Raw genomic sequence first — 20,808 nt, 5'->3', positions numbered from 1 at the left:
GCTGCTCCCTGACACTTACTACATAGTTGGGGGTTCACTGAGTATCTCATCTTTTGCTGTTAGTCATGCCCTCCATCTTGACAAGACAAAGATGTCTTTTCTTTGTTCTATTATGGTTCTAACATAGTAATATTAAACAATCATAAAATCATAGAAAGTTAGGGCTGGAGGGGACCTCAGGAGGTCATCTAGTCCAACCCCGTGTTCAAAGCAGGACCATCCCCAACTACACCATCCCAGCCAAACAATTAAACACACTTTTTGTGATACATTAGGTAAGACTCGCCTGTGTGAGAGGGCATTTAAAGCATGCCAGTCCAACTACCACTCATTTTCCTTGTATAAAATATAGTTCTTTTAAAACTTTCCAAGACAGGCTGAAGAGAAGAAAGCTGCCATCTTGCTGATAATATTGAAGTGAATAGGCAAGCTAAGAAGTAGATTAAAACTTTAAATTTGGACCTCTGAATTATATGAATCATTAAGTTCTGAGATTTCAAGCTCCCACATTTTTAATGAAGAAATACATACCAAGCATGGCAAGATGATCATATCCGTATCTACTGCTTTTGAACTCTGCTCTTCCAACCTCAAACGTTTGCTGGGCTGCCATTTCTGGGCGAGTGTTCGGATCCTCTCATCTGTTGTGATTACATTCCCATCAAACCTTGGCAAAAATTTCAAATGGGTTTAGTCAATTAACATAAATTTAAATTTTGCATTTAAAGTCCACCCTGATTTGTGTCTAACCAAAGTACTGCCTTATGCTTTTGTCAGATTTGGTCAACTAGCCTTCCTGCTTTAGCAAACCAGAAAAGCTACCTTGCAAATTGTAAAACATATTCTTCATGTCTTGCAACTCTTATTTGTAAGAAGCAGATGGCAACAAAAGCTGTTTCGATTGCTGGAAGTCTATGCCCGTCATTCTTCCTCAGGTGGGATGACATTGTAGAGAAATACTGCTATCTCAATCTCTCCATCCATAAATTATGTCCTCTACTGGGACATATTGAGAATGGCGAGTAATGATATCCAAAGGAACATCCAACATACTTAAAAAATGCTGGCTTATATCTTCACAGCTATAGTTATAAGTTTAGTAGAGGTCCAGTTTCCAATCACCACTTTATGAAGCAGGAAACAGCTTCATATTCTTTTCTCCTCGTAGCAGTTTTTGTTAGCACCCCTTCAAAACGAGTAAAAGTTACCTCCTTGATCACTGTTTTTCTGTTCAACTTGGCAGCTCACTTACCTCCTTTGAACTTCTAAGAAGAAAGAATCTGTTCTTTTCAACTGCAGCTCATACATGGCTCGAAGAATATGCAAAGGTGCATTGAGTGCATCGTGTGTCATCTGAAATAAAGTTGACAGCAGGTGAGGAGAGGAAAAATGGATATTGATTTTTATTGGGGCAATATGCATGCGTATTTCCCTGTTCAGCCTATGAATAAAGGACTGATGAATTCTAAACTCTCTATAGCAATATGGATAATTAGTCATTATTAAAAAGTTTACTAAAAGTTTTGTATTGTGGCCTTAACAAGAAAGTATGTCTAATCTAGACAGAAATACATACATCAGGTATGAAAACTAAAGGTAAATGTTGTATTAAAGAAATATTTTTATGCAATTAAACTAAGCCACGATAGCTTGGCAAAACAGAGAAATAGGTAGGCTGAAAAGTACCAAGAAGCATATTTTTGTTGCTTCATCCAAGCCTTCTAGAGGATCAAGTTTGTTCTGTTCCAAATCAGTGGGACCAAAGGACTGATCGACATCCTGATCTTGGTCTCTTTCTTCCAGCTCTGTGTCTTCACGTTCAACCAGGGAACTGATCTCCTTCTTTGAGGAATACAGCATTATTGACAAAATCTGCACAGAAAAAAAAAAAGGCAACATATGGTACCACAGTTGCAGATATTATTGTATGTGCAATCAGCACTGACCAGCACACTTGATCCAAGTTTCTTAACACATGCTTTTCTTAAGAGAAACAGAACCTAAAAAATAGCATTTCCTATTCCACAAATGCTCTACACCTTCCCGGTTTCTTTGAGTCATCTTAAATAATTAACCATAAAGTTAAAATAAGAGAAAAAGAAATTAGGTCTTTAACTGTTTGAGCACATAAGTTTCCAACATTTTAGGACAGGAACCCAGTATGTTCAGCTGTAATTATTCATCGGGAAAATAGTATTTGCTGCTATTATTATTATTATTATTATTCACTGCTCCCTTTTAAATAAAACAGATCTTTGGTTCCACAATACAGTAGTGCCAATTAAACTTATAAATGGGCAGTACGACAGCATAACATTACCTTGGCCTTGCCTTTTTTTGTTTGTTTGTTTGTAATCAGCCACAAGCATCAATCGCTACACACACTAATGCAGAAAACTCCATGCCCTATTATGAGACAGAAATGCTCACTATGGACTCAGCCATGTAGCTCTCCCTATAATTAACAGATTCAAAAGAATGTGTCTAAACGTACATTGATCTTCTGCAGTTACTGCAATAATTCACGTGTATCTACTTAATTGTTGTTATAGCACCAGCATATAATGGGTTTCTTGCAGATCTTCTGGTATGTTCTTTAAAACTGAACGCAAGGATTTTTCAAAGGACCTAATGAAATTACCCAAATCACACTGAAAAAAGTCAACTGGGAGACGGTTATCTAGATACCTCAAACTGTTTCAGAAGTTCCAGTTTAAATAAAATCAACTCAACACTAGCCTTACTTAAAACGAATTTTCTATCTTATGCAGTTATGAATGACAGACATGCAAATGCAGACACAGAAATATAGCAAGTGGGGAATTGTAACAGTTATAGTTAATTAAGAATGAATCAGAGGTTTTAAACAAATATAGCAACATCGCAATGTTTTGAACTTTTATGCCAGGGATAAGACTGACCTTTTTACAATGTATCATTCATTCTCTTACCTCCAGGTCTCTGAGAAGCCATGTCTTACTGAAGCCAGTTCCTTTGCTGCATTTTTTAACCAGCAGCTTAAGTAAACCAGACTGGAGAAAGGCAGCTTGGATCTCTTTAAAGCCGTGAGCCTGCCAAAGATACAAAATGACTAAGAGCTGTCTGATAGGTCTGCACATAAGGATCAAAGTGAAATTCCTACCGAAAACCATTCTAAGGATTTTTTTTCCTTTACAATTCCTCTGTTGAATACCTTAGAAATTTGCAACAGGATATACACTAATACTTCTAAATGAGTTTGCTCTCGAGTAGAAATGTACCCTACAAAGTGAGCTCAAATGCATAAAATACTTTCCTACAATTTCTCCTCCAAGACCTTTAGAATTTACATGCTCCCACCACCTTTCCCCAACTCTAAAATATATATATATCTATCTATCCCAATGTGCAACTACCTCACAATCATCCTTAGCACAGAGGAAAATAAAAAATTGCACATTAATAATGCCTACTCTTGATCAACACTATCAGCCTCACTGCAACCATGCCTGACATGTGGCCCTAGATATTATTAGTTATATTCTGATAATGCCTAGGAATTTGAAATTAGAAATCAAGTCTCTTGTACAAGGTGCTCTACAAGAGACAAACAGTCCCTGACCCAGAGAGCCCCTATTATAGGTCAGACACAACAGTTACCTTAAGTGTTCTGTACAAGCCCTTAAGAGCAAGAGACAAGACCCAGGTTGCTTCTACTGCCTCTGCATAACTGCTGTCCATGCTGGTCTGCATAAGGTGACTGGTTATAAAGACAAAGTGCTGGAGATACTGTCTCAGCTGGGTTTGGGACTCACTGCTTTCCTGTCCACATTTCTGAACCAACTGGTAGTCTTTTACTAGAAGAAAAGTAGACAGATATGTTGAAACTCATCCCTAGACTCATTTAAAAATAGCAATACATCCCCTCTTAGCACTAAGCATCAGGCTAAAAGAGGTTACACTTTTAGAATACACAACTATGCATATGGGTTAATCTGTGACCAGCTTCCTTTCAGGTTGAATTCCAAGCTGAGGGCATAAGCTTTTCTAATAGCTAGACATTTTCTTGGTTTTACCAGCAGTATTAAGAAATATTTTCTGATTCCTTTCAGAGCAAAGTGAACAAAAAAGGAAATTTCAGAAGTAAGGTATGAAAAGAACTACCTAGTTTGCACTTTTTCCTGAAAATATCCACAACTACAGTTAAAAACTGCATAAGCTTGTTCAGCACTTAATGACTTAATGGGCATGGAAGGTACTTTTAGAATACTCAAAAGGCAATACAGGGACATGAGGGGAGAAAATTAATGATCCATAGTTGACTCAAAGAAATAAGTGATGCAGCCCTCTTTTCACTGTTCCTTTTAATCCTCAATCCAATTTTGACATGTCAGTCAGTAAATGAAAGGAGAGGCAATGATCAAAACAAAGCATTTTAACTTGTTGATCCTTTCCTTCCACCTTCTTCAAAATGCTACTGTGTTACGATCACACCACCACTGTTGTTTTATTAGTCTCAAAATCCTGGTGTATTTCTGCAGTCAATACACATCAGATGCCATGACTCTAAAGATCAGACTTGAAGGATCTATTCACTGCATATTTTATATTTAGTTTGACCTTGACAATATTTTTTTTACAAGTTGAAATAAGAAGAAAAATAAACTTACTACTTTGTTATAGTAAAAATGATATTAAGAGTAGCCAATGCAAAACATTATCAAATAACTAACTCCACTTTGAGGACCTGCTCCAAATGCATCATTCTGAGAGGTGTCAAAAACTACAGCCGTGTTCAGATGTGCATGGACATTTGGTTCCTCGGGCACAACTGCCAGCGGTGCACCTTGTGCCGCTGCTAGTTGTCCCTGGAGAACACCTGTGTCACGCGCACTCTGGCGCGCAGCAAATTACCCCATATGGGGTAGGGGAGGTTGGGGCCAGCACTGGGCTGGCTCCAGCAGCCTTACCTGGGGTCCTCCTGGGGCTGCAGCAGTGGCGATCCTGCCGCGTGGCGCTTGGCTGGCAATGGAGCATGGCTCCAGCTGGCCAGGCTCTGGGTTTGGGTGGCATACACTGCTGCTGCATGCGCTACTCCACTTTTTTTTCCCCATAGGTTTTTTGACCCCTAGATATCCTTGCAGCACAGAGAACAGAATGTGCAGTGTGTGCTGCCACTGACATGTTTGCGGTGCCAAATACTGCACGGCCACGCTTGTTTGGACGTGGCCTATACGTCTTCCCTGAAGTACAGATTGGTGCATCAGATGTACAACAGTTCTTTTTTGAAAATCATGAGATACATGGTACAAAACTTATTGCCTACCCTTATTTCATATCTTTTGGGGTAGAAGATTTAAGAGATTTTGTAAAATATTTGATGTTAAAAAAGTTCTGAAAAAAAAGTACTTTACAGGGTGACAAGCTGCTCACAACCAACACAACCCCCTATAAAGACAACTAATGTAACAGGGCTTTTTATGTCTTCAGTTTCCATCTGCCAATGAATGGCCATATCATATTGTCAAAACAGGCAAGATGTCGGGAAGTTTGAGGATTCATTTTGGGACAGCAGAGTAGACTACAATGCATGCGTTTAATGTCTGAATGTTCTTGTGGATGGCAACACTAAGTATGTACACTACAGTATGTACACTACAGCTGAGCTGCAATCATTTAAAAACCCAAGTAGCCGATACCAATAAAAGATGAAGTGACAACAGCAAACCAGAGGTCTCTGCATTAATGAAGTAACATGAAATGTCATATTCTGTACACATTCCCAAAACAAGTCAAATGTAAGTGTCTGAAAAAAAAACAAGGATGTCCCTGATCTCCACTGCAAAAGCCTCTAAAATTGTACCTGATTTCGGCCCATAAATCAGAGCTTTTTTTGCAATGAATTCAGCGCATAAAAGATTATATAAACTGATCTAGTCAAGCATCAGGTTTTGGATATCCATTAAGACAGTATAAAGAAAAATCATGTCATTCTTAGATTTTAAAAAATTATATGGAACCTGTTTTCCTCTTTCGGGTTTTGATGTCTACAACAACTGCCCTGTTTTTCTCCGTGAAGTGTTTCAGGATTATTACATTATGAGGCTCATTGGCATTATCCATGTACACAGAACGAGTTCCCATACACAGCACCTGCAGTAGCAGAAAAAGGGTTTAAATTTACTATTCAGACTATTCCTGTAAAATACTTCCCTACCAGTTATCTTGCATACTTTGTTACATTTTGGTTATAATTGATATCACACTTATTTAAACTATCAAGAATTTGCTGGTGCCTAGAGATACACAGTGGATTTATGTAATAAAATACCTCAGGGGCATATTAACAATCTAACAGTATTTAGGTAACAGTTACCATGATGAAGAACACGAAGGGTTGTTTCAGGCTGTTACAAAAGCCCTTTTTGGGTGCTGAAATATCATGCTACTCTAGATTTCAGGTTGCTGGTTACATGTTGTCCACAAAGAAACATAACATGGCAATGCCAGAGTTCTTATTTTGTTTTGCACTAAAGAAAGAGGAAGGATGAAGTCTCAGACTTACTTGATTTTGAAGGCTTTGTCAATTTGATGCATAAAAGTAAATTTGTTGCTGTTCAGTGGTACAATCTTATCTTTCTAACAGCTCAAATTATCATTTTTCATCAGACTCTCAATAACGCACTCACCTCTGGAAACCCAACCAGTACCAATAAGGTAAAGATATTGGTGTGTTTTAGCTGAAAGGGCAGCTGCTTAATGCAATGATCTGTAAAAGCAGCGATAACACTATGCCACTGTGCAGAGGAGTTCAGTGCCCGAAGAATATCTGCCATGGAGCTTGCCCAGTCCAGACCTACACGACTGAAAAACAAAGTTGAACTGTGTTAGGTAGTTTGACTACAGACTGTTTGGCAAGCGTTCTCATTTACAACATGAAATAATGATTATATTATTTCCACTTGTTTAAAGCTATCACACTCCTGGTATGGGATGTTTTTCCATTTAACCACTTGAGGCTCTGACTTCAACAGACATGAATTCTCTTCATTCCATCCCACATTAAAACGTTAAGATCACAATGTTCTGCGGTCTCAAAATGGGTCTATGGCCTCAAATCATCAATAACACTGAGATACATCGCCTTGAATTTTTAATTTAATTTTAAAACTGAGTTTTCTTCCCTTTCTTCACTTCTTACATTTGAGTAAGACAAGCTTAAAAGATCGATCTTATTAAACCATTAGGAAATTAAAGCCATATTTTGTTATAGCATGATCCAAAGTAACTTCACATGATACCAAGGATTGTGCACCTTTTTGATTTACAAATCTGTATTTTGTCTTTATAAGTCTGCATGCTTTTCTACTTGGTTTAGTGACTTGTACAAAGCTTCACCCCCTCTTAAAAACAATGAGGAATAAAACTTAATGGTATATTTAACAAGTGTGGTATTAACTCTTTTTTGTTCAACTATTCTACTTCAAGGTGCTGGAAATGAGACGGGTATCCCAGTTTCATTCCTATCACCAATGCAATGTTGCTATCTCTTTCCTACACACAAGCCTTGTATGTTCCTGGGCTCTTTGACAAACAGTCCCCTCTGTTCTACTCCCAGACTTTCCATTCCCAAGCCAGTTCTTTCTTGACACACTTATGTGAGCCACCTCTTCCTGAACTACAGGACATGTTGGAATTTAAAGTAAGGTAAATCTTTTAAAGAGCCCAAACCTTTGACTTTCACAACAGTAAACCTGAGTATATTAGGCCAGCAAAATTAGCCATCAACCCTAATACATACTAAATTCTATGAGACTTATGGGAGTCCAGAATTTCAGGATCAGGCTGCAGAATTAGCTAGCTTCCTTGTATTAAACACATCTCCTTATCATGCAGATTGTTTAAAATCAATAAAGATAGTATTTGGATAGAACTAGAAAGTACCTGTCCAAGCACACTGCTCCCAGACTGAAGAGAAGATGAGTTGTCTTCCACCCTTCCAGCACTGTACACCCATCTCCTGCAGCAAACAGGCTGTGTTTGGCTGAAAGGACCTTTGTCACTGCAGCATCGACCTCTGCAGGCATAAGTCTCAGAATTAACTGGCCCAGAAGCCCCAGAGTTAAATGATAGGTTTCATTTAAGTGGCCAGCATTGGAGATTACAACCTGAAACATCAGTGGGAGGATCTGGTCCAAGTTAATCAAGGACATTGTAGAGCCCTTAAAAAAAAAAATTCCCATTGAAGTAGGAGACACAGAAACATATATAGTGAAAGGTTATACACAACCTATTCTCACCCCCATTTTCAATCAGTTACAACTTTCATCAACTTCCAAGTTTGGGGCTGAAATTTTCTTGCCTTAACATCTATTTAAATAAATAATATTTTCATGGCAAGGTTGGGGAGTGGAAAACTATATTTAAGCACAGGAAAAGTTAAGAAAATAATTTGGATCTTTTCAGCAAGTACAAGGTGGCATGGAAATAACAAGAAAAGTCACTTCTTGGGCAGTGCTAAGGAGAAAACAGCATTTGATAAGAGACGTCCAAAGCCTTTAGAAGTCACAATAAGCATAGGTAAGGAAAAAAAAGTTTAGTGCTTCAGTTTAGGTGTGGGTGGGGAGGGGGTGAGAAGAGGAGAAGACTACAGTAAATGAACTACATAGAGAAAAACTTACTTATAAGTGCAAATCAACTGGGGCAAGTAAAGCTGCAAGAATATACACCTGCAGACTTTGAAAGATGTCAAGTGGCAGAGGTTCTGTAGCCTTGTAAAGCTGCCGTCTGTTACTTCAGTACTTATAATAAAAATACTACATTTCTCATAGCATAGGATGAGGGGAAAAAAGATGGGAAATTTCCTTTGAGATAAATCTGGTGTATAAACCAGGACAGTGTCAAACACCAAGTTTACTTAGGTGTTATAACAAATGCAAACCAAGTTTTACTTGAGAAGGATGTCTCAGAGTTAAGACACGTGTCACCATATTTTCTTAAATTAATATTCTGACACAAAAGCCACACAAACAGGAATTGAAGTAGGAATTGAAGTAGATCTTCCATGCCTATATTCCCAGACTTTCATTCCCCCATTTCATTTTATCTATGACTTCTCATGCTCTTATCTGCTTTGTGACAAATTTTGCTAGTTTATTGGAGCTTTTTGTACTTCTCTCTTACAGATTTGAAGGGGGGTAGCATAGCTGCCAGCAATCCTAGAATCCTCTTCTGAGAGCATTCAGCAAAGACTTGTTCGTGGCTAGGTGTTAAAGCCTTCTCTGCCAGCTTTTGGGATGGATCTTCTGAATTCTCATCTGTTTTTCAAAAACAAAACATAAATATTAAAGGATAAAAGCACAGAATGTAAACGGTACTCTTAAAGTTATGCAAAACTAAAGTTTACTGTCCAAGTGTGCTCTGTTTCACATTTCAACGATTACAATCTTATCAAAATTCAAGCAATACTTTGTAGATTGCACATTTTAAAAGATGTCTCTATAAAAAGCCTTTAACTGTAAGGTAACCATTTAAAGACAGACAAAGTCATACCACTTTTAATTTCAGAGGGAAATATGTTGGAAGGAGCTGACTTTAAATACCAGAAAATCTCAGAAGGAACACACAAAAGAAACATGGAGGAAAAGATTTAGATGAGGTGTCAAACTCTCCCAGCCTGTTGAGTCAGCTGCAGCCAGTCTGCAGACCAGCTTCAAGCCCACAGATCCCCTCCCCCTCTCTCAGCATACTGGATTCAGTGGCTGCTCCAGCTGGTTTGGGACCCAGGCTGTGTGCAGTGTGGACCTGAATGGCTGGAATAGGCACCACATGCAGCACAGTCCAGTTGGAGTGGCAGCTATGCTGCATGCGGTAGCCTCCCTGGCCAGTGTGCTGCATGCAGCTCACTTTCAGGCAATCTAGGACCCACACTGCATGTGCAGTGCAGTCCCTGTCCTGGCTGGAGCAGATGCCATGTTTGGCGCACATACCAGAGTGGGTGCTGCATACAGCACAGTCTGGATGGGATATCTGCTTTGGCTGGACTGCACCGCACGTGGTGTCCACCCCAACCACTCTGGGATTTGGTCACAAGCAACGCAGATCCCAGACCAACTGGAGCTGTTGCCAGATCAGGTATACCGAAGGAGGGGAAAGGGAATGGGTTGGACCATGGGCTAGAATCAGTCTGTGGACCGGCCCTGCACCACAGACACATGCCATGCTCCACGTAGGTCTGATTAGACCCAGGAGCTGCTCTGGGGGACAGATGATGGGGCTCCACGAGCTAGATCCAGCCCACGGGCCATATGTCTGACACTCCTGATTTAGATGATCTCTGCAAATTAATAGCAGGAAGGTGCCAATTATATTTAAATACCTGCTTCAGTCATAAGGAGAAAAAAAGTGTTTGAAATGCCAGCAGAAATTTGCCCTGCAAACAAGAACATTCACTTTGCATTAGAAATTACACTGAAATTCTCCCGAAGCAGAAGGACTTATTAAAATTAAGGGAGTCTTTCAAATCTTGGGGCAGTTATTCCAAAGCAGCAAAATTAGCAGGTCTTGATGCAAAAGACTCTCCACTTGAATTGACTCTATTTACAAATATGCAAAAGAATGGCTGTACAAATACAACTGCAATATCTGTGTGTGGGGGCTATTTCTACATTGGGAGAAATAGGAAATAATCTTTTACCTGGAAGTACTGAAGATATGTTATCTGCAGACAAGCTTGAATCCGGTCTCAGAACAGCCTTCTTTGCTAAGGCAGCATTAAGATTTCTTTCACCTCCTTGCTCATCTATAGGAGGTTGCATTTCATTACAATGATCACCTTTCCCCTAGAAATAAAACAAATACACTAAGAGATTAGACTACAATGTAATGCATCATATTCCAGGGGTTTTCAGCTGGTGAAAACAATACTTTACATCATCAGAAACTTTCAATGATAAATTATTATAAGAGCCGTAATTTCCATAGAGTGGAAATTTCTCATCTTCCGTTTTGCACATAATGTTTACCCAAACATCAAGTGTCCTTACATGTAAAACTATTCAGTTCACAAAATCAACGTACCCCTGATACGTAAGGTTGGGAAAGACACTATTCCTTGCATCTCAGAGACACAACAATGGAGCCCATAAAGAGGAATTATTTTATTTTCTCCCGCACAGTTCGGGGTGGGGGTAGGGGGGCAAGATTCACCTTCAGGATTTGCTTTTAATAAGCAGATCCAGTTAAAGTAAAATCTTTAACCATCAATTGAACATTTGACCCTCTAATGATATCATGTATTACTGCACCCTATACTCCTGGAGTAGAAATGACATATTTATGGGCAACTGAGAGATTCCTAAAGAATTTAGACTTACACTGTGATATGTAAGAGAGCTGCTTCTTGGCCTCTTATCAGTTCCCTTGACTGCTTTCTCATCACCATGTCCCTCCTTAGCACCATTCATGGAAGTGGTCTCATTTTTGGAGAAAGATTCACCTTCTGGCAACATGCAGAGGAGAGCTAAATTTTTCAAACCTGTGGGAGAGGGGAAAAAAAAAAAAAAGATTATAAGAGCTATTTAGAGACTTGATGCCAAAACACAGGGCCTCTCAGACAAAAAATAGAACAGAAGGGTACAAATAATGAACTAACAAAAACCATTTCTCAAACATCTCTCTCAAGTCTCAACAGTAAACTAAACTGGGCCTGAAAATGTGTCCTATTGTTTTCAGGTAATTACATAGTTTAAATTAGCTAATGTAACAGAGAACAAAGGGTAACGTATTCTGTACTGAAAAGATACAATCAAGGTAAAAATCACAATTAAAATGAAAAACAAGCATCATGACACTATGAGAGGCAAAAGATTTAAATGTCTAACTTACCTTTAATCTTATAGATTGCTTAAACATTTATGCAGCAAAATCCTGCATTAGTCAATTAATACAGAATGGTGGAAACTGGTATAGATTTGTGACATTTCTTTTCTGGTAACAATCTTCAGCAATATGCTGGCCGGCAGCTAGAAACCCCAATGTTAGTTTTAAATACAATCTTTAACTTTCATATATACTATATACAGTGATCTGCTCTGTCACCATATGTTGCACAGATCAGAAACTTATTTTTATGAAGTTTTATTCAAAATCAATGGAACTTTTCCTGCAGCAACATATTTCACATCAAGAATAGGTTTAAAACAATTTCACTGATAGTGAATGGAGGGCAAAATACACTTCACTTTTTTTCCTCTTCTTTCACTATTCCAAGGCACAAAATAAGCAAATCTATATCAGCAGCCATACTCTCTTCTCTTGCTAGAAGATGACAGGGATAGTTAACAACTGAGATTTCTGCACACTGTCTCCAGTGTTTCCATGCACAGATTGTCTGAAAAAAACTACTTCTCTGTTTCATGCTCCATGGGCAATAAGGACACTGTCCATGGAGATATCAGACATTTATACAATAACTACAAGTCTTAGCCAAATGCCCTCAGATACTACATAGTGGGTGCATCTACACATGCAGTTAGCATGTAGCAAAAACTCCAGCACAGCTCGCACCAGTTTATTTCTCCCAGGCGCGGTGTTTACATGTGCATCCAGGACTGCAGCACATTGAGTGAGCAGGGGGCTCAGGGCTGCTCCACCTCAGTTCAGTGTGCTGCGGAGAGGCTGGCTAGGGCATGAGGGTGTTACAGCGTGGGGTCAGCTGGCAGGCAGCCGCCACATTGTAGCAACCTCATGCCCCAGCCAGCCCTCATCACCGTTTATATGCACATTTCAAAGCATGTATCTACTATGCTGTAGGATAGTACTTGTTGTGGACAGTACTATCCTACAGCATAGTTAATTAATTTACTGCATGCTAATAATACACGTAGATGGTGACACTTTACTGCTGAGATAATTAGTCAGCTTCACAGTAAAGTGCGCACGTAATTGTACCCAGTGCTTCCCTTTCCTGGAAAACTGCAAAGTGACTAATCAGAGACTTCGTAGAGGGAACCAGCAAGAAACTATTTGCTTTAATTCAGGAAGGTCTGAGTCACCTTTTCCATGCTGGGCTTTCATTAGGCAGTCTCCAATGAGTTGTATGCACTGATGCTGCAGATCTCTGGCATGACTGAGGACTTGTAACTCAAGTTTTTCTCCTTCTACTTCTTCCCCACTGGCCAGGTCTGCACTGTAGAGCGTCAAAGAAGCAAACAGCAGCCACGAATAGTTGTGGATGTAAGGCTGGATAAGCCTTTGTCGATCACTGATTCGAATGGTTACCATCGGGTACACTGTGATGCTGTGAGTGGGCAGGTGACTGAAAGGAAGTATTAACAGTTGAAAAGTGTAATAGTTTTCTTGGATAAACAAGGAATAAGGGATTCATGTATGTGAGAAAAGAAGGCAAAATAAAAAAGAAAGCATGCTTCAAAATTCCAAACAGCTCAAGTAGTGTGATTTTCAGAGCTCCTGTTGCAACAAAGGAACTCTGAATTCATACTTGCTCACGAACATCCTATCTCCCTAGAACTGGAGTTCTAGATATCAAGTTTATGTGAAGACCTTTGGTATCAATCAAGGATTAGTGCCAGTAAGGAAAAAGAAAGCATCAGTATGCAGAAAGTGCTTCTTTTCTATTCACCTACTACTACTTAACAAAATTTTAAACACTACTGAGCAATGAACAACTTCTATAGCTACAAGTTGGAAAAAGCCTGCAACTAATTTCCTTTGGAGTCTGGGCGAGGATTCAGAATCATAGCAACTTTTGCTGGATGAGTTTTTGGTGAAAGGGTTTAACATTTACTAACTTTCCTCTAATGATGGCAATTTGGTAATCTCATGTCAGGCAGACACTGGAGTGAAATTACTGCTTTTTTTTAAAGCAAGGTGGGAGTATGGGATCACACAGTAATACAGTAATACCTGTCAGAGTACTTTTTGGCAGAATAACATCCATAACAAAGATCAAAGTCATCACAAACATTGCAGTTCATCCGACGACCAATAATAACACCTTGACAGTGATCGCAGGCATACTCCATATTAACCATTTCATGGTCATCTTCATGACCTTCAGGTTTAACTCCACCTATGAAGAATTAAAAAAAAAAAATTCAATTTAAAAAAAGACCTGTGCGGTGTCTACATCTTCTTATTCTAAAAATTTTGAAAAACCTTCCTCTGAAGAAGAAAAGTCTTTTCCTTTCTCAACTTCTATACCAGTGGTTCTCAACCTTTTTAAGATTCAAGGCACCCCTGGATAGACCCAAAACAGCCCTTGGAAAAAGTCAGCTCTTAGTTTTCACTCTTTTTTGCCTACAGAAAAATAGAGCAGTTTTTCTATTGCAAATAATTCAGAAAGACTACAACTATGGATTTCCATTTGAAATCTTTGGCTGAATCCAGATGTGCAGGCACCTGTAGTCTGTGGTGCTGCAAACATCCTTGCAGTGCTACAAACCACACAAGTTGCATGTTAATTAGTGTGCAGTGCTGCTAATTTGCAGTGCCAGGGCAAAATTTGCTACCAGGATTTCCCAGTAGCAAAAAAAAAAAAAAAAACCTGGGGAAAACGCAAAGCAAACCATGCCAAAGTGGAGGGTGCCAGGACAAATGCAGAGATGGGGGAGCAAGCAGCCCTCTCCTGCCTCCATGCGCTGTGAAGCCCCCATGCCGAGGTACCCTGCATCCCGGCCAGTCAACTCCTCGACCGGCTGGAATGCAGGGTGCCACAAGATGGGGGAGCAGGCAGCTCTGGGCTGGTTGCTTCCCTGTAACTTTGTGCCTCAGCACAGGGGCTCCGCTGCAGAACCCTTGCGCTAAGGCATGTAGAGTCCCTGCACTGAAGCACACCGAACCCCAGCACAGTGTGCCTTGAAACGGGAGCAGCTAGCCCAGGGCTGCTTGCTCTCCTGTCTCGAGGCACCATGCGCCCCAACTAGCCAGGAAGCAGCTGGCTGGGGAGCAGGGTGCCTCAACATGGGGGCTCCACAGCGTGTGGAGACAGGGGAGCAGGCAGCCGTGTCAGCTAACCCATGCCAAGGCACCTTGTGCCCCAGCCAGCCCCACCCCACCACCCTGCAGCACATGAAGCAGTGGGAAATGTGTCCCACTGCAAAGCAGACAGGCAGGGGTATGCACTGCAGCACAAATTTGTGCCATTAATATCTGTGCTGCTGCAAAGGCTCCGGACCCGGCCTTTGGGTCTATCTTGTGAATCATGTTTGATTTAAAAAGAGAGTGGTCTTAGTTCTCCACAGTTGAACTGAGGTTTGCAAGTTGGAGTACAGTGAGATGATATATCCTCTTACTGTGATGCTGTACTTTCAAGGGGCTTTTTCTGGTTGAACACCATTGTTCTATACAAATCTGGGGAAAAAAAAAAGTTTAAACTCTGGGCATATTTTCTGACAAGATCCTTACCTAGGAAACAAGTTTTACACAGATCCATGTCATTACACTGTAGACAGCGGTAGCGATGCCATGGTGCAATCTCATCACAACCGTCACAGGATATGTCTACATTCAACAGGTCACAGTAACGAGCAACAAACATGTGCATCTAGAACAGTAAAGGGACACCATTTACTTTCATAATCTTTCTTAGTTCTGAGAAAGCAGAATAGTTCCCCACCACCCAGAAAGAAAACAGAGCAAGACAGCCCAACTAAGGTACATTTCAGCCCAACTAAGGAACTAAGGTACATTTCAACAGCCCAACCATTTAATAGAAAGCCAACGAGAGATAGGTACTTCCCCCTTTTGTGTCTTTGAAAGTTTCTTATTTAATAGGGGTGTGCAAAACAGGCCATATTCGATTCGGATTCGGCTGAATCAGGGACAGTGATTCAATTCATCAATTTGGATCATTGTCCCCGATTCAATTTGGCTGAATCCGAATCTGAAGATTCGATGATGATTCAGAGAATCAGCGATTCGGCCACGGACACAGTTTTAAATGCTTTTTCTACATACCTCAAAGTACCCGGCATGGCTTGTGAATCCTGCGATGGTGGGGCAGATGGAGCGTCCCACAGGGGCATGGGCCCACCCCCGCCATGCTTGGCAGTGAACCCGGAAGTGGACCAAAAGTACTTCTGGTCCACTTCCGGGTCTGCCACCGAGCGCGCAGGGGGGTCCCTTGCATCCCCCCCCCGGCTCAGTGATCAGTGTAGCAGGACTCAGAGTGCCTCTCCCCCAGACCCAAGAAGCACCAGTTGCCGGGCCAGGAGGGTGCAGGGGGGCCCTCCAGTGCATTCTCCAGTGGACCGGAAGTGCTTCTGGTCCACTTCCGGGTCTGCTGTCAAGTGCGCTGGGACCCCTGCAGCACTCCTGTGGGACGCTCCATCCACCCCAACATGTCAGCATTCACAAGCCTCCTGGTACCTTGAGGTATGTAGAAAAAACATTTAAAGCTGTACCTATGTCTGAATCATCGAATCTTTCGGAATCGATTCAGAGGGTTCCGATTCAATTCGGAGAGATTAAAGGGTCTCCATTTGATTCAGATTTGGAGATTCAGCCTCTGAATCGGGCTAAATCTCCACCGAATAGAATTGAGGACTGAAGCTTTGCACAGCCCTATTATTTAACGTCTTCTTTAGATTCAAAAAAGGGAGCTTGAAAGAATGAAATAAGCAAATAATGAAGTCACCTTTCTCTGCTTCTCAGGGTCTGCTTGGGCTATCTTTTCATACCAGGTCTCAAACATTATATCCTGACATTCATCCATCCACTCACAGTTTTGCTTGTAGTCTGTAATTTCATCTTCTTCACTCCACTGACTTAAAAAAAAGAAACAAAGAAAAGCCCAAAAAACCAAGCTTAAAATTTAGTTTGAATGCAATCAGACTTCATAACAATGTAGGCTAGGGTAGTTTATTTTAAAAACAAAAATCCAAACCTATAACATGCTGAGGGAACAAGTTCCCGATATTTATATTTCACTTGGATAACACCACAATATTCCAGGGACTTCTTTTACAAAAAATATATTTAATTAACATTCATGGAAGATCCCCAGGGAAATTCTAGATTTGCAGAACTCTGGGTTAAATCTGCTAACCTTAGTTTGCCTATAGTCTATTTTCCCTCTAAAGCAAACTGGAAAGTGCAAACGAGTGCTGCGATAAGCATGCTTTGATATGCAGAGCCAACACTCATGAATGAAGAACAAGATGCCAACTGTCTTTGGGTTACTTGCCACCAGTGCCATGTTGCTCAGACTTCTGCTAGTGCAAATGCTATTGCCTTATTACACTTTGGCCAAATTGCCAGAGTACTTAAGTGACTGCCACTTGGGTGCTTTACAAAATTCTACCTCCTTTGTCATTACTGTTTTTCCTCCCTGCCTGTTCCAACAGAGTTCAGAATTGACCCTTGCCAGAAATAATATCAAAACCAAGTTCTATATAAAACATTAGTCTGCTTACCTAATCACATTGTCATGAATACTTATGTTTTCTTGTGACATGGTCATGAGGAGATGTGGTAACTGTATTTCAATAAAGAAGGAAAGATCATTTGGTTCCCAACTCATATCCAAAAGGTGAAGGAGGGTTGTCTGCACACAGGATAAGGCAGGGAGCAATGATCTAAACAAATTGGGAAGAGAAATCATGACAGCTTTATCCTAAAGCTGAAGCAGTATGATTAGGGAGAAGTGGAGGCTGGGAAAATAAAATACTAATGACTACAATGTTTTAACACATCTATTCTGTGCTAAATTAAACATATCAGGACTCCATTTCCCTAATCCAAAAACTTTAAAAATGTCAATAGGTCTAACCAAAAGTCTGTCTCGCCATGCAACTGTAGTGGAGAAGTGCACAGTGGAGTGGGGAGACTGCTAATACTAAGGTTTCCTTGATTTCTCAAAATATACTACAGAAAATTTACAGGTATTAGTACACACTTTAAAGTATACTGACCAGTTAAAAACTATCACCATAAACAAAAAAGTGATCTAGTATTGTGCTTTCCTATGTACTAATCAGTAAAATTATATTGAAGTTATTTTGTAATCTCATTTGAAACACAAGGCCACATATCAGAAACAAACAGGAAGGAAGCTATAAGGACAAGTGTAACAAAAATAAGATCCCATACCACATAGGTGAGCTCTCTCCCATACCTGTCATTTATGTTACTAAATTCCTTCATGGCATTGACCAAAAATAAAACGAGCTGATAGTAGGATTGTCGAATTTCTTTGTGCAGCTCAGCACCACAGCCTTCAGAGTTTCCAAAATAACTAGAAGTCCAAAAAAAGTATGTTTAGCAGATAGGGTCCATCACTTCATTTTACACAGTAAACGGATACCACAAACTATGCAAATACTAAATTAAACACTTACCATAAGTAAACTGATTTTCAACTGAGCTTTAAAAAAAACTGACTGACATTGCACTTGGAATCCCTAATAAGAATTGTTCCAAGGGTATCAATGATATTGAGGTCAACTGCAAAGTTTGACCAAGGACTTAAAGGGGGTCATTTTAGTGAAAGAAAGCACAAAAAGGCCAATGCATTCACAAGAAAAAACCACCACTGAGAAACCAGCTAACAAAGCTTACACAGCATTGTTAAGAAGAGGCTAGTTTGGGCAGTAAATTGCAGGCAAATTAGAACAATCAAATCTAGAGCCACATGAACATCACAAACTTAGTTTCCCTGCTTGGACCATCTCCAAATATGGCTAAGACGATAAATATTCATGAACAACCAAATGACTAACAAGATATACCATGTACCACTCTAAAAAATCTAATTTTACAACCACAAACCTCACCATAGAACACCTAATCCATTACATGTAGAAAGGAAAAAGTGACAATAGAGACACACACCTCCACATTCAAGAGGCTGGCGGGCACTAAAGAGAAACTGAAGCTAGGTTTAACTTTATGAACCAACCTAGACTTGGGCAACAATTTAAACGGAGTCAACAGACAGAAGGCTGTAGAGGAAGAATGGCTTGAAGGCTACTCTGGTCTCATTTTTTTGTCTGTTGTGATCCAGTTAGAAACATGGGAACATTTCCACAGCTACTCGCTACTAAGCTGCATGATCCCTATTGGCAGGACAGCTAGATCTCCAAGTCCCACTTTGAGAAGTTAAACTTTTAAAATGTGGCATGGAAATTGTGCACAGCAACATAAATTTTGATCTCAACACCATATACACATTTTTTCTTGTATCTGCATCCACTAGGCTATCATTAATTTGGATTGGTTTAACCCTCTAAAACCAGTAAACAGTCAAAGCTTACAAAGGCATCATAAACAGCATTGGGTGAGATTTATCAAGACAAGAACTTACTTGGTAAAGTCTTTCTGGCAGGCTAAAAGTTCCAAAAGGAAGAGTATACAAGATGGATAGAAACAGTGTGGCTGTCCAAGGGATTCTAGGCACTGGCGGGCTGTTTTCAGCGCTTCCAAGATACTTTGACCTTGGGCTTTTCTTAAAGTGAGGACCTTTAAAATGCTAGAAAGAAAAACTCCCTTTAAGGACTTCAAAATACTTGTGTTTCATGACTTGTAATGCAACAGACATTTGATAAGTTAAACAAATTTGACTTGCTGGCATCTAAATCTTCACTGTGTTCTCCCAAATCTTTGTAAGTAAAATATTTATTATATTTAATAATAATAATACACCAAAAGTCAGAGCCAGGGGTAGAGCTGAGCACAAAACTCAGGACTTACAACACTCAATCTTTATTTCAGCTTCTAAGTTGTTGGTTGGGTCTAGAGACATGCCCTCCAAATTAAATTTGCAGATTGGTATTTGATTTATCAGGTTGAGGCACCCTCTAACTAATCAGAGATTATGTATTTATCCAAGCCCTCCCAGCACTGCTAAGCAGCTGGAATTTCCAGAGACACGGCTTTCCCCCAACCGCAGTCAGAAAACACTAGCCTCCTGTTAGCAGGCTTGATGAAGCAGGACAAAGGGAAGCTGAGAAGAGAAAGAAAACGTAGTTACTGAATTTACTGAAATACAAGATGAGGTTCCCTCCCAGTTGGCATGGGGGGGAAAAGCCTCTCGTCTTATAACCTCATAAAAGGAAATCTCACTAAATACACTGTCTATCATTAATCTGCTGCAGAAACCAGCATGTGCTCTGCAATAGAAACCAGCTGTGAAGTTGATTAAATGCAGCCAACGCTGAGCATCATTATAAAAACACAGGGCTCACATTGGACAAATACACTGATAATAACCTATCACAAGAATAAGTTAGTATAGCCCACGGGAGAGCAAAATACAGCCCGCGGACCACATCCAGCCTGCCAGGCAATTCCATCCGGCCCATGGAGCCCTTCCATAACCCCAGGCCTTTGCTGCCCCTCTGCAAGCCAGTGCTTCCATGCAGGAGGTGTGGCTCTGGTTGCTAAGCAACCAACCCCCACCCCAGCCTGGCCTGACCCACCCCCAGCTCCAAGCCAGGGGGCACTGGAGATAAGAAGCCTCTACCTGGCCGAGGCTTTTGCCTGGCCACCCTGAGGCTGTTTCTAGCCTGCGAGCCTGGAAATGCTGGTACGGGCCCCAACAGGCCATGACCAAGGATTCCTGCTGAGGGAAAGGGAGCAGGAGCGCAGGGAGCTGTGCTCTATGGGGCCAGGTTGAGCAGGCCTCGCATGCTGCAGGAGCTGTGCGCTCTGGGGCTGGCCCTGCTCGCTACCACTACGTGTGGCCAGAGACTCAGGCAGGAGCACCACTGGGTCAGGTGGGGCTGGCTCCACATGCTGCCATGTGCAGCCAGGGACTTGGAGGGAGCTGCATGTTAAGGGGCCAGGTAAGGCTAGCCCCACATGCTGCCG

At 40.7% G+C, this 20,808-nt stretch overlaps 1 protein-coding gene across 2 annotated transcripts in view; it reads right to left on the bottom strand.

Annotated features, from left to right (window-relative positions):
• Nucleotides 1-20,808, bottom strand: part of ZZEF1 (zinc finger ZZ-type and EF-hand domain containing 1) — a 90,181-nt gene that overhangs the window by 15,342 nt on the left and 54,031 nt on the right. For both annotated transcript variants that reach the window (XM_014608010.3, XM_059717154.1), the window contains exons 30-47: nt 19,304-19,468; nt 18,116-18,235; nt 17,415-17,576; nt 16,637-16,766; nt 15,406-15,544; nt 13,906-14,071; nt 13,035-13,297; nt 11,355-11,515; nt 10,676-10,820; nt 9,163-9,296; nt 7,924-8,201; nt 6,669-6,843; nt 6,000-6,132; nt 3,640-3,836; nt 2,952-3,071; nt 1,687-1,872; nt 1,253-1,353; nt 532-667 (exon numbers count right to left, since the gene is read on the bottom strand). In XM_014608010.3, coding sequence (XP_014463496.3) covers nt 532-667; nt 1,253-1,353; nt 1,687-1,872; nt 2,952-3,071; nt 3,640-3,836; nt 6,000-6,132; nt 6,669-6,843; nt 7,924-8,201; nt 9,163-9,296; nt 10,676-10,820; nt 11,355-11,515; nt 13,035-13,297; nt 13,906-14,071; nt 15,406-15,544; nt 16,637-16,766; nt 17,415-17,576; nt 18,116-18,235; nt 19,304-19,468 — 2,911 coding nt within the window. The remainder of the gene's footprint in view (nt 1-531; nt 668-1,252; nt 1,354-1,686; nt 1,873-2,951; nt 3,072-3,639; nt 3,837-5,999; nt 6,133-6,668; nt 6,844-7,923; nt 8,202-9,162; nt 9,297-10,675; nt 10,821-11,354; nt 11,516-13,034; nt 13,298-13,905; nt 14,072-15,405; nt 15,545-16,636; nt 16,767-17,414; nt 17,577-18,115; nt 18,236-19,303; nt 19,469-20,808) is intronic.

The sequence above is a fragment of the Alligator mississippiensis genome, chromosome 14 (genome assembly GCF_030867095.1).
Source record: "Alligator mississippiensis isolate rAllMis1 chromosome 14, rAllMis1, whole genome shotgun sequence".
NCBI classification, from domain to species: domain Eukaryota; kingdom Metazoa; phylum Chordata; order Crocodylia; family Alligatoridae; genus Alligator; species Alligator mississippiensis.
The sequence above is the reverse complement of the archived record's forward strand: the minus strand, read 5'-3'. Positions and strand labels throughout refer to the sequence as shown.